The sequence below is a fragment of the Arachis hypogaea genome, chromosome 19 (genome assembly GCF_003086295.3).
Source record: "Arachis hypogaea cultivar Tifrunner chromosome 19, arahy.Tifrunner.gnm2.J5K5, whole genome shotgun sequence".
Lineage (NCBI taxonomy): Eukaryota > Viridiplantae > Streptophyta > Magnoliopsida > Fabales > Fabaceae > Arachis > Arachis hypogaea.
Genome location: NC_092054.1, coordinates 138242135 through 138255584, shown reverse-complemented (window position 1 = coordinate 138255584; position 13450 = coordinate 138242135). Strand labels below are relative to the sequence as shown.

At 29.7% G+C, this 13450-nt stretch overlaps 1 protein-coding gene across 1 annotated transcript; it reads left to right on the top strand.

Annotated features, from left to right (window-relative positions):
* The first annotated feature begins 10210 nt into the window (after window positions 1-10210).
* Window positions 10211-13354, top strand: LOC112778534 (ras-related protein RABC2a). The gene is made up of 6 exons (XM_025822842.3): window positions 10211-10576; window positions 10963-11031; window positions 12086-12151; window positions 12262-12383; window positions 12459-12587; window positions 12757-13354. The coding sequence occupies exons 1-6, from the start codon at window positions 10372-10374 to the stop codon at window positions 12856-12858; spliced, it is 693 nt and encodes a 230-aa protein (XP_025678627.1). The 5' UTR covers window positions 10211-10371; the 3' UTR covers window positions 12859-13354.
* Window positions 13355-13450: the final 96 nt, after the last annotated feature.

The following is a 13450-nucleotide window of genomic DNA, read 5'->3' as shown; positions in this document are numbered from 1 at the left end:
CAAATCAAAGTAGCATTCAAACTGGTCTAAAACACCAAAATTTAATAAAAATTCAATAAATCTATATCTAAATTACTAAAAAAATATAGAAAAGATGGTCACGCTTCACTACCCCTGTCAAAAAAAATCACAACAAAAAAAAGATAGACATTTTTAATATTCTTATTACATAAAACATAAACATTATCACCCTAATCAATAACACCTAGTCTATATAATCTCTCCTTAATGTGGACCGTCTGAACCAATACAAGCCAGAAAAATAGTTCAATCTGTAATAACACAAATTTTCAATAACTGATTTTTTGGACTTTTATAGATTAAAACTTCATGAAATTCGAGTGACATGGTTAAACTTCGTTTGACGAGTTGATTTCAAATATACAGAAAATAAATAATAATATTTTATTATAATAGTATTTTATGATAATGATATTTCATGACAATAATAAAATAAGCAAGTCTAAAATTTAACGTGTAAGGATTATTATTACCGATATTCTCTGATCAGTTCTATAGCACTAGAACACTCTTAAAATATTTTAGAGTAGAGATAATTATAATATTATGATACTAGTATCATTTATACTGGTATATTAGATAATTGGTCTAATAAAGTAAAAACATGTAATAGATATATCTACTTTTAGTAATTATTAAAAATTTAATTTTTGTTTCAAGTTCACCCTTATCATCCCTTAAAATTTGGTCACTTTTTCTCTCTCCTCCAAATTATTTTTTTGAAGTTTCATGAAACCTGAGAAAGAGAAAAGAGAGAAAAACTTCCATGCAAGTTTACTTTCAAGCTTGGTTCATGAAGTATTCAAAACTCAAATCAAAATTTAAAACTGATTAAAGTCTTTCTCTCATCCTCCTCTTCATGTTCATATAAAATTTCTTTGAGGTAAATTAAAGTATAACTCCTATTTTTCCTCTTTGAAATTCGGCCGTCATATGTTCATAGAGGAAACTTCATATTTTTTATGTTTTAGCTTAGAAAATCCTACTTAGAAGCCTAGCAAGGAATCATCAATTTCTAGCTTAAAAGGTGAAAAATATTTCTTTCTTTTTTTCAAAATAGATTCGATTCCTGGTGCATCAAAATGAGTAACCATGCTTTGTTTTATTCATTGCATAAATCATATTTTAGGTATCTTAAAGAGTATAAAGCTACAAATCTCAAGTTTAAAGGGTGAGTAAAACTCTTCCTTTTTTTTTCATGATCAATTCGGCCATAAGGGCTTCTTTATGTTAAAAATTATTTTGATTAAAATATAGAAAAAGAAGTAATGTTAAAAGATCACAAGGAGGGTAATTAATAAGCTTGGAGTAAAGCTAAGAGTTAGGCCAACTTAAAAGATTCTATATGTACCTTGATGTTTGGTTAATGATTTTGAATAATGATTAATGAAATTGAATGTTTAAAAAAATGATTGATGATATTTAAATATTATTAAAATATTTGAATATTGAATCTTATTTGGAAATATCATAGCCGAACCTAGGTACATTAAGAAAGCTTGTTGTCAAGCTTGTTTAAAAACCATTTTAAAGACAAAAATAAAATATTAAAGTTTGGAAGGAGAAAAATTTTAATGATACAAGAAAAGAGCTTAAAGAAAAGTGCTAAGAATTCAAGTAAAAAGAAAAAGAAGTGAGTGGAGGAAGGAAGCAAGAAATCGGCTTAAATGGTTAAAAGAATGAGAAATGTGAGATAAAGAGGTATTGAGGTTAAAAATGTCTTTTTAAAAAAATTTGGGATAAAAATATAATTGAAATAAGATTTAAGCGTAATATGGACTTTTTAAAAATATTTTAAGGTTAAATATATAAAGTGGAGTAATCAGGGTAATATGGTCTTATTAAAAATATTTTGATATTCAATATGTAATGTGCAATCATAAGGGATATTATGATCTTTTTTAATCATAAGGGATATTATGATCTTTTTTAAAAATGTTTTAAGGTTAAAGGTATAAAGTGAAGTCAAAAGGAGTAAAATGATAATTATGAGAAAATATAAAGATAAAATAGAAATTATGTAAAATCTTGAGGACATAAAAGTCATTATACAAAAGATGAGGGATATAATGATAATTTTGATAAAAAATTAGGGACATAATAGTAATTTAAGTAAAAAAGAGGCAGAAATGTAATTTAAAGCCAAGAACCTAGAGGTCTTTTATATAACAGATTTAAGGTAGATGCAAAAAATTGAGGGAAGACCAACGATGACTAAAAGAGAAAAGAAAAAGTAATAAAGAAAGGACAAACTGAGAACTGGTAATCAAGATCTAATAATTGAGAAATGAGAAGTGAGAACTGACAAAGAATAAATGAGAACTGAAAAATGGTTAGTTGATGAATGAAAAAGGGAAAGGTAACAGATAAAAGAGAATTGAGAATTGATAAGTGAGAAATGAGAATTGAAAAGTGAAAAAAGTTAAATTAATAACCGAAAACTAAAGTCAAGTGAATGGTTTCGGCCATAAAGACTTAAGCAAAAGAGAATTTAAAGACAATTGAATGACATTGACCATAAAGACTTAAAACAACTGAAAATCGAAAACTAAGAATTGAATGTTTGTAGGGCCTGGTCAATTGGGGATTCTTATTTCGCTTGCCTATTTGCCAAATGTATTTGGGGATGTCTACAATTATACTGTTTTCCAGATGTAAGGCATACTTAGTGCAATTTAAAATCAACTGAATGGCTATGCCATAAGGCTCAGTGCAATTTGAAGTTAACCGAATGGCTATGTCATAGGGCTTAATCTAATTTGAAAGTCAACTGAATGGCTTCGGCCATAGGACTTATGCAATTGATACATCTAGAAAGTCATATCTAGGACTTGTGTCTGGATAATGCCGAAAGCGGGTAGACAACTGACACATGAGTTCATGACCTACATATGACAGACATGCCAAGAAGAAAATAAAAGACAAAAATTTTTATATTTTACTATTGTGTTATTATTCAACCATAATCATAAATGATGTATATATATATGATTGAAAGCTAAAGGTTGCAATAGTTCAGCATAATAAAATTTAAAAGAATTTAAACAAATTTATCAAAAGATAAAATCATATGAAAAAATATCTCACAAATGGTGAGTCATTGTAATTGAAATGTTCTAAAAAAATTAAAAGATAAGGAGCTAGTACGGATAGAAAATTATCAAAATGTGCATACTAATTATTCATGTATAGTATTTTTTGTTTGTTTGTGGGCCTGTGTAGTAATAGAAATGGATTGTTGCTCTGTTACTCCCTAACAAACTAGAGGTTGATAAATGTCTATCAAGCCAAGTTTGGAGAGTATGTTAGAGAAGAGATTGGGTGAAAGAGCTTTGGTAAATACATCAACAAGTTAATTAGCAAATGAGTGAGGGAGTAATTTCATTAAACCATATTGTAGTTTTTGGTGAACAAAATGATAGTCAACTTCCAAGTGTTTGGTAAGTTCATGAAAGACTAAATTTACATCTATGTAAATGGCACTCTGGTTGTCACAGTATAAAGCTGGAGGGTGAGTACAATTGATATTAAGATCCACTAATAAGTCAACAAGCCATTGTAACTCCTTTGTGGTAGAAGAAAGAACTTTATATTCTGCCTCAGTTGAAGAACAGAAAATAATTTTTTTTGTTTTTCAAGAAATGAGGAATTTGCCTAAGAAAAAACAAAACACTGTAATAGACTGCCGAGTATCCGGGCACCTTCCCCAATTGGCATCGCTGAAGGCAAAAAGTTGAAGGAAAGAAGCTCGCGAAAAGAACAAGCCACGTCTTAGGGACCCTTTGAGATATCGTAAAACTCGCTTGATTGCCTTCAATGATTCTCCGTAGGTGTGCACGTAAATTGGCTAACTTGTTGTGTCGCATAAGTGATGTCGGGTTGAGTGGTATTAAGATAAAGGAGCCGACCAACAAGCCACTGATAGGAAGTGACATTGATAAGTAGTAGACTAGAGTCCTAATGTAATCGGAGCTTATTATCCATTGAAACAGAGTAAGACTTAACAGTACTGTTAACCCATAATCACTCAAAAGGTCAAGGCAATATTTTCGTTGGCAAAAAGAGATTCTCTTTGCAGAGTAAAAAACCTCTATGCCAAGAAAATATTTTAAAATACTAAGATTCTTAATGTGAAAAGCAGAGTCCAAAACATTTTTGATGGATGAAATTTCAGAAAGATAATTTTCAATAAGAATGATATCACTGATATAGACAAGTAGTGCTGTAAAACTGTTACCATTAGTCTTGAAGAATAAACTATGATCTGCCAGAATCTGTCAATACCCATGAGAAAAAAAAAAGAAAGGATAACAATTTACCCTACCATTCACAGCTTGATTGCTTTAAACCGTATAGAGACTTTAACAATTTATAGCACTGTTGCGACTTGGAGAAGGACACTCCAGGAAACAATTGTATATAGAAATTCTCTTTTAAATCACCATGTAAAAATGTATTGTTGATGTCTAATTAATAAAAGTACTAATTGTTGATGGAGGCAAGAGTCAGGATTAGTCTTACCGTTGTCATCTTTACCACAAGAGAGAAAGTCTTAGAATAATTAATCCCTTTAGTTTGGGCACAACCCTTAACAACCAAATATGCTTTATAATATTCAATAGAACCATTAGGGTGATGATTGACACGATAGACCCATTTGCAACTGATGGGTTTAACACCAAGAGAAACATCAACAAGAACCTAAGTTTTATTTGCCTCGACCTCAGTCTTCATGGCATCTTGCTAGCATGAATGCTTGCTAGCCTCTTAAAAATTACGTGGTTCAACATTCGTGGGTAAAGAGAAAAAAAAAGCTACGGCAAGAGAGAATATGTGTGTGCATGAAAAAATTGCGGAAAGAAGATACTTGTACCTTGAAAAAAATTATTTGGGATCGTTAGAAGAGAGATTGCAAAAGTAGTCATTGAGATAGGAATGAGGTTTTGAGATTCTTGTTGATTTTTTTGAAAGTTGGATAGTGGGAGAAGAGGACGAAGAAAGGCCATCTTTGTTTCTTGATGTGAAAAGTGGAGAAAGGATTTCATGAGTTAGTCGATTCGGAAATTAAGGAAAGTGAGTTAATTGATGTTGTGGGTGAAGTTGGGTCTTCATGATTATGAGCTTGGGCGAATAGAAAAACATGTGTGATGGTTGGACAAAATTGAGACTCTTGTGTAGTAATAGGCTTAATTGGTGGATCAAGAATTTATGGGTCAAAAGAAGGGCGTGAATGAGGGTAAATCAATAGATTGATGCTAACTTGGTATGAAAAATGGTGTTCATGAAACTACACATGCCTGAAAATAAAAAAATTCCTGTTGTTTAAATCATAAATCTCATATTCTTTTATTCCTTGTTTAAAACCTAAGAAAATACCTTTTCTATTACGGGAACTAAATTTATTATGATGCACACCAAGAGTTGAAGAAAAACATAAATATTTAAAAACTGAGTATGCATAAATTAGATAATTTGTTAAAAAGAATTTGAAAGGGTGACTTATGACGTAAAACGGAAGAATGAACCCAATTAATAAGAAAGATAATATGTGTAATGGCATAAGACTAAAAAAATAATAGTAATTTCGATTGAAACATTAAAGGTTGTGCAACATTAAAAATATGTTGGTGCTTTCTCTTAACTTAATTATTTTGTTGAAGTGTTTCAACATAACTTTGTTCATGAAGAATGTTCTTTAAAACTTAAAAATGAAACGTTAAAAATTCTAAACCATTATCAGAATGAATGGTTTAATTTTGGTGTTAAATTGGGTCTCTACTATAAAAATAAAAGTTTGAATGCTTAACCCTAAAGTTGTTTCGATTTTTAAAAAAGTCACCTATGTATACCGGGTAAAGTCATCGACAGTAGAAAAAAAATATTTATGCCAATGAATATATTCTTTAGAAAAAGGACCCAAAATATCAACATGTATTAATTCAAAACTTTGAGATGCAACAGCAGTAGTGCTAAAAAAAAAGGTTATTTCTTTTATTTTGCTAAATGACAAATATCACATATATTTACATCATGACAAATAATAAAAAGAAATTAAGCATACATATCATTCAAACATTTGTCAAACAAGTGTCCTAAGCAAAAATGCCAAATGTTATTGAGAGTTCTGATGATAGAATTATTCACGAAACTAGAGGTGGAGGAGAGTGAAGGTGAATGAACATATGAAAAATTGTATATGGTGTAATCTTTCAAAAAAAGATGATAAATCTCTTTTTCAATTTAGCCAAATTAATCGTCTTCAACGATTTGGTGTCCTATGGAGTGAATAAATCATTATGAAATAATAGATGATAAGAAAGAGTAGATATAAGTTTAGAAATAGATAAAATATTAAAAGTAAATTCAGGTATATACAAGATATTAAGAAAAATTATATGATGTGAAAGTATAATAATACCAGCAAGATGAGTAAATAAGTGTGTGTCATTAGAAAAATGTCCAGATATTAGAATGATTTTATGATAATTATGAAAGTGTTGTAATGAGAAAGTAATGTGATTAGTTGCTTTAAAATCAATAATCCAAGAACCACTAAGAGAAGAAGTAATGAAAAATATTTGTGGAGATAATACGTTCTTATGTTTGTATGACTAACATTCTTATACTCTCTTGTGTATATATGTGATCTGCGTAGTTATTTTGTGAACTATTTTTATTTTTCTCTTTTTTTTTTGCTTTTATAATTTATTATGTATCACTATTATCTCTTGTAACGCGTTTTTTTTTAAATACCTTAAAATTACGTTTACATTTTTAACGACGAATCAATCTTATATGCTATGTTAATAAAGAGTTAAAGTTTATAGGAGAATATATTAGTAACACTCGACAATTGCATTGGTCATGACGTGCTAAAAATTGGGTTAATTTGGTATCAGAACAGTTCATCTTTGGTAGGCTATTAAAATTTGGTATTAGAGCAATTTGTTTCTGATATGTAATTTTTAAAATCTTCTGCAGATACTGATAGATTATTAGCTCTTTTTCTTTTATGTACCTGTGTAATTTCATTAAGATATTTCAAATAATAAAAAAGAATCTGACACAACTCAGTAACAAAACTCAGTTCTTTTCACATAGTTAGTTTCTCCTCCTCACATGAGAACCATATCCAATAAAAAAGCATAACTAAAATTATTTTTTGTCAACATGTCTTTAATATCTTTATAATAACTATTCATTCTAAACATCATCTCATTTCACACTAACAAGCTTTCCAAAATACCTTAAGATTCCATAAATTCTCAACCAACTATATCTCTCCCTCAAATACGCACTACATCAAATTTAGTCAAGCCCTCCCTTTTTGTCTCTATCAAACCTAACATATTTAATCTATAATTTTCTTAAAGTTTTTTAGCATATTCCATTTGTCCACTTCCTATCATATTCCTCTTCAGTATCACATGAATTGTATTGGTGAAAAAAAATCTCAATATTTTCTTATTTGAAAGTTTTATAGGGTCTTATGGAGTCCAGCTGAACTTTATTATTATTCCTTATAAGTCTTAAACCAAGTCCACTTCTATGCTCCTGGTAATTTTACGTTATTGTTCTATCTGACTCACCAATTTCACAAACTCCAAAAAATTCTCCTATCTGCCTCTCCCATAATTTTCTTAAATGTAGATTTAACAATTACCTCTTTTGAATGATTCTATTTTGAATATTGTATATTCCAGTCATTCAAATCTACTTTTGTAATTATCATTCTATCCTCAACTTCTACTCCCCCTTCACCATATTCAGCATCAATCTACCGCCACATTATGAACCCTTGTCAGTTTGACCAATCTTTTTATGCTAGTATTCTCACTTTTAATTTCTAACTCCAATACTTGTTCCATATGTTTGTCATTGCTTTTTTTTTCCTATTCCATCTTTGAAGAACACTCTTGTACATAATTTTCATGACCTACTTCTTTTACCAGAATATCAAAGTCACTCGTGTCTATGGTGATATGAATCCATTCACAAATAACATCAACTAGTCAAGTGTCAATTTGTACTATGCCTGCACTGAAAGATGCACATGATTTCATCGCTTCATCACACGCAACTATTTTTCTTTCATTGACTTCCTATAATTCTAAATGTATCCACTAATTATACATGCAATGAGATATCAAAGTACTCTAGTTATATTCTTTTAGTTTCACTATACTCTTACTCTCCCACCTCCAAACACTATGAAATATTTGTAAGAGACTATTCATTTTTAATATTATAGCCTCTTTTATGTTCAGGATTCTATGGAATGTCAAAAGAACTTTGTAAGTACCCAATTCTCATATTTGCATCCTATGAGGCTAATTCTTCATTGTTACCAACTTCAAAGATTTAAAGTTTATTGCATTCATTGTTCTTCTTACTATATTTCTCTGTAACCAATTCAAATTCTCTTTGATTACCGACATTTCTATCTTCTTTGTCCGATCTAGCCATTTTACGCGAATCCTTGTCCATTGTATACTTCTTCATTGTTTTCATAACTATCTCAATCAATTTAAAAGTTTTTTCACGTGTTTTTCTATTATTTGCAATTTTTTTTATCATATCCCTCTTCTAACACCCTTTTTTTTCCGCATAAGTGATCTTTTATACTTTGTCTCTTTAACAAAAATAATTTTTTTCTCAAATTCATACGATTTATTTCAGCTATTACCTTCAAAACTCTCTCTTTGTAGTGTATTTTTTTATAAATATATTTTTTATTTTTTTTTACTTCTTATTTTAGTGATTTATATTATCAAATAATTTTTTGTATAGAATAAATTTTGTTAATCTAACTTTTGAACTTTAAAGTTTTATTATATAAATCAATTTAATAAGTTTTTCTATGTCATTATAATATTTTATTTTCATATATATTATAATTTAAAAATACACATAAATACAATTATTATATTATATATTTATTAATATCTAAATTTTCTAAAATTTAATAAACTTAATTAACAAAATAACATAACATAATTTAAAGAATAAATTATAAAATTTATAATGTATATAAAATCATTTACCCATATAAATCAATATGACTTACTTCTAAGGTAAATAATCTCCTTTTTTTCAAGGTTTTAAAAATCAAATAAATCATTAAATTGGTATAGTTAAAGGTTTAAAATTTAAAAATCAATCAAAATTAAATTAAATATAATAAAATAATATATATACCATATAGTGTTTTAAAAAGATATTTTTTTGGGTAAAGTACTAAATTGGTCCTCTAGGTTTGGGCGTAATTCTGTTTTGGTCCTTAATGTTTAAAGTGTTCTATTTGAATCCAAAAAAGTTTCATTTAGCATCAATTTAGTCCCACAGTGAGGTCAAAATTAAATAATTAACAAAATGTCCTACATAACAACAGCACAAGAACAAAATCGATAATCTGGAGAATAAGTACAAGCTCCAAGGCATAAAATCAACCATTGATACATCAATACATTTATTTATTATTTTTTTATAATATAAATAAAATATTTTCTATAAAACTAAAGAAAATGATAAATAAATGTATTGATACATCAATGGTTGATTTTGTGCCTCTGAAGCTTGTACTTGTTCTCCAAATTATCGATTTTGTTCTTGAACTGTTGTTATGTAGGACATTTTGTTAATTATTTAATTTTGACCTCACCGTGGGACTAAATTGATGCTAAATGAAACTTTTTTGAATTCAAATAGAATACTTTAAACCTTTGAGGATTAAAATAGAATTACGCCCAAACCTAGGGACCAATTTAGTACTTTATCTTTTTTTTTTGATGTTCTATTATTAAAAATGATTAACCGCTGAAAATGATTAATTTACCAAATTTTTGACCAATTTTAGATTTTTTTTTTATTAATTTACTAACAATAAATTTGTATCCAAAATTGAATCAATTTAATGAGTAATTTTTAATTAATTCGGTGGAAATGGGCGACTCAATCCCATTCCCATAGGCCATAACAATGCTCCTTTCACATTGGGTGGAAGATAATTCCCCGGAGGGTGAATGTTAAGGACTAAGGAGAAGTAGAGAAGAGAGAAGAGGACAAAAACGTCAATAGCCGGCAAAATACATGGAAGATTGTGTTGTGTGCAAAACAAGGAAAGGAAGGGCGCGTGGAGTGATCCAACATTAGTACTACTTAACAAGGCATTCTACCAAATAAGACATTTGTCCTAACTCTTCTACACTCCTTTCCTTGGACCAAACTCTTCATTTCTCTCATTCTCATTCACTCTCTTCACTTCTTGAGTTTTGAAGTTAATTACTTTGACCCCTTTTCTTTATTATGTGAAAGTGACATCAACAATCATGGTTGAATGAATCTACTTGCATGCTCTTATTATTGGAGTTTTTATTGAATTTGGAAAAGGTGAAGAAGGAAAAGAGAGAAATGGGTTCAGGTTCAAAAGTAGGGAATAGCAGCTTTGATTACTCGTTTAAGGTGTTATTGATTGGTGACTCTGGTGTTGGCAAGAGCAGCCTCCTCCTCAGCTTTATCTCCAAATACCTTCATCATCATCTTTCCCCCACTATTGGTACCTTTCTTCTTTTTCTTGCTTTCTCACTAACAATGGAACATGCTCTATAATCTATACAAGCCTCAGCCATTCATCTATTAGTATCATTTTTTCTGTATATTATTGAAATTAAACGTTGCATAATCTTCTCATGTATTGTTTCAGGACTTTCATTATCTATTAGTATCATTTTTTCTGTATATTATTAAAAACTGTCATATACTGTGAACTTATTATGTTGGTCTGATTACCTTTTATTTGTTCATAGTTTATCAGAATTTGGTGGCATACATCTAGCTTTGAAGTTTTTCACTTAATTGTTTTTGGTAGATTGAGTGCTTCACTAACTCAGGATAATTTTGGATTGTAATTTTCCCTATTTATTTATTAAATTACTGAGACAGGGGTGGACTTCAAGATCAAGCTTTTTACCATTGGTGGTAAAAGAGTGAAGCTTACTATTTGGGACACAGGTAACTGTTTTTCTAGTTATTTGATTAAATTTTCATTTTTTTTTGTGCAAATAAAAACAAATTTAGGTAGTTAATTAAGAATCTTTATTGTTCTGACTCTATGTTCTGCGTGAAAGAAGTTGTAATATTAAGTGCTTTCTTTTCTTTGTCTCATATAAGAATAGTTTATCCATAATATTTCTTTTACAAAGTGATATTCTTTTAGAACTTTAATTCCTCTCTTTTGTTTTTGGTATCATTTGGGTTGTTAAGTGATTATTAGAGCAACCTGAAGATCCTTATATAATAAGGATTAAGGAAACAACATAATTATTTTGCTTGTATTCGAAAATTTTGTATACTAACTATTTCTTTAAACCCACTTGAGTATGTTCATGATTCTGTAACCGACCGATACATGAGAATTGAGAAGTAATGATAAGAATTATATCCTGTGTTCTTCTTTTTTCTTTCTTTGTCTTTCGCCTTCTTTCCATTCCCTCAAGTGGCAAAGCTTTTGAAAGCTAAATTTAATGGTTTTCTTTTACTTTTAAAAAAGTAGAAAAAATAAAAGATATCAAGTCCGAATTAGATGCCATATGTCAAATGTGGTAAAATGAAAGTTTGATAAGGTGTTGAAAGCTAATACATCCTGAAATATTTATATGAGAATGTTCCAGCATGAAAGTCGCTAAAAGAAATGTTAACTTTAAGGTTTGATGTGAACTTTTGTTTGAAAGGAGGATTTTGTAAAAAAGTTTCTTTTTTATGAAGTAAACAGTGATGTAGCTTGAATTTGACTCTGTCAATGAATCCTAGTCTTGTATAATCTATCTAGGATGAAAAGAAAGTGTTCAAAATCTTGAATATGATTAACTTGGTGACTGTGAAATGCAAATCACATGTTTAGTGTTCCTTCTTAAACATTGATTTATGTCTAATAACTTGGGCATTCTCATCTAACATTAACAGGTTATATGATCAGTGTAAGTTTCGTTTCTGTCATTTTTTGTCTATAACAAATTCAGGGGTAGTCTAGCATCTTAGAGTATGCTTAATATTTCTTTTCTTGCAGCTGGACAAGAGAGGTTTGGAACGGTAATAAGCTCGTATTACAGAGGCGCCCACGGAATCATTCTTGGTACACTCAGATGTCAAAAAATTATACATGTACACTTCGAATTATGACTTAACTATTGCTTATAATCTTGATCTTTAACATCTTCTTTCCTTCACAATTTTCTAATTTAGTCTACGACGTGACAAAGCGCGAGTCATTTACAAACCTAGTGGACATATGGGCAAGAGAAGTTGAGCTTTACTCCACCAACCCCGATTGCATCAAAATTTTAGTTGGCAATAAAGTCGATAAGGTAATTAAGTGTTATGGTGAATAAAAGGAGAACTTCTATTTGTTCCTTACACTTTTCTTTGGCCTTACACTTCAGGAGAGTGAAAGAGCCGTTACAAAGGAAGAGGGTATGGCTCTTGCGCAGGAGCATCGATGCTTGTTCCTAGAATGTAGCGCCAAAACTCGGGAAAATGTTCAGCAATGCTTCAATGATCTAACACTAAAGGTATATGAGACTTTATAAGTTTGTTAACTTTTCCCCCTTCTTGATTAAGTTAGTGATTACTTGCGTCACACGCAAAGTATTAAACATACGAGTGTTTTACTGTGAAATATATAACTTCTTGTTACTAACTAAAATCCTTTGGGTCTTCCAAATAAACAATTATGTACAGATGTTAGAGGTTCCGAGTTTACGCGAAAATGGATCATCGATAGTTAAGAGACAAAAGCAAATACACAATAAACCTCGGAGTGGCGATTGTTGTTCGCAGTAAAGTATGCTATAGGTGCCACATGAATTTGAAACAGGTATTACAACAAGTGATGACACAATCAAATAGTTGGAATGATCATATATATGTTCCAACATATTTTGAACCTTGTTTCGGTAACTTCCCGAAGAAGGTACTAGAGATCGGAATTTTCCTCTTATAGGACCCAAAATCAAACATAGGGTGAGAAATACTTGCATGTTTCTGGAATAAGTTTAAGACTGTACTAAGAACTTCACAACTACTAATTTTTTTTTTTTTAACACCAAGTCTGAATAATTATTATCATTAAAAAAGAATCGTTGTGGATATTCTTCGAGTATGGATTAAATATGCTTCAGAAGCATGTGAGTATTTCTCCGAGATTTGCACTTTTTCTGAACAAATGTACATCTTATTGTAAATATATGCCTCCAGATTGTGTTAGTAGGAAAATATGTAGCAAGTTTATATGTGTTATAAATTTGGTTTTGCCATTGGGTAATAATCTTGGTGAAAATCAGAGTGTAGTGTCGATTTTTCTATTTTATTTTTTTCAAGTAATAGATATATAGTAATTAATTTATTGTAGGGAAGCAAGAAGTTTTTCATATTA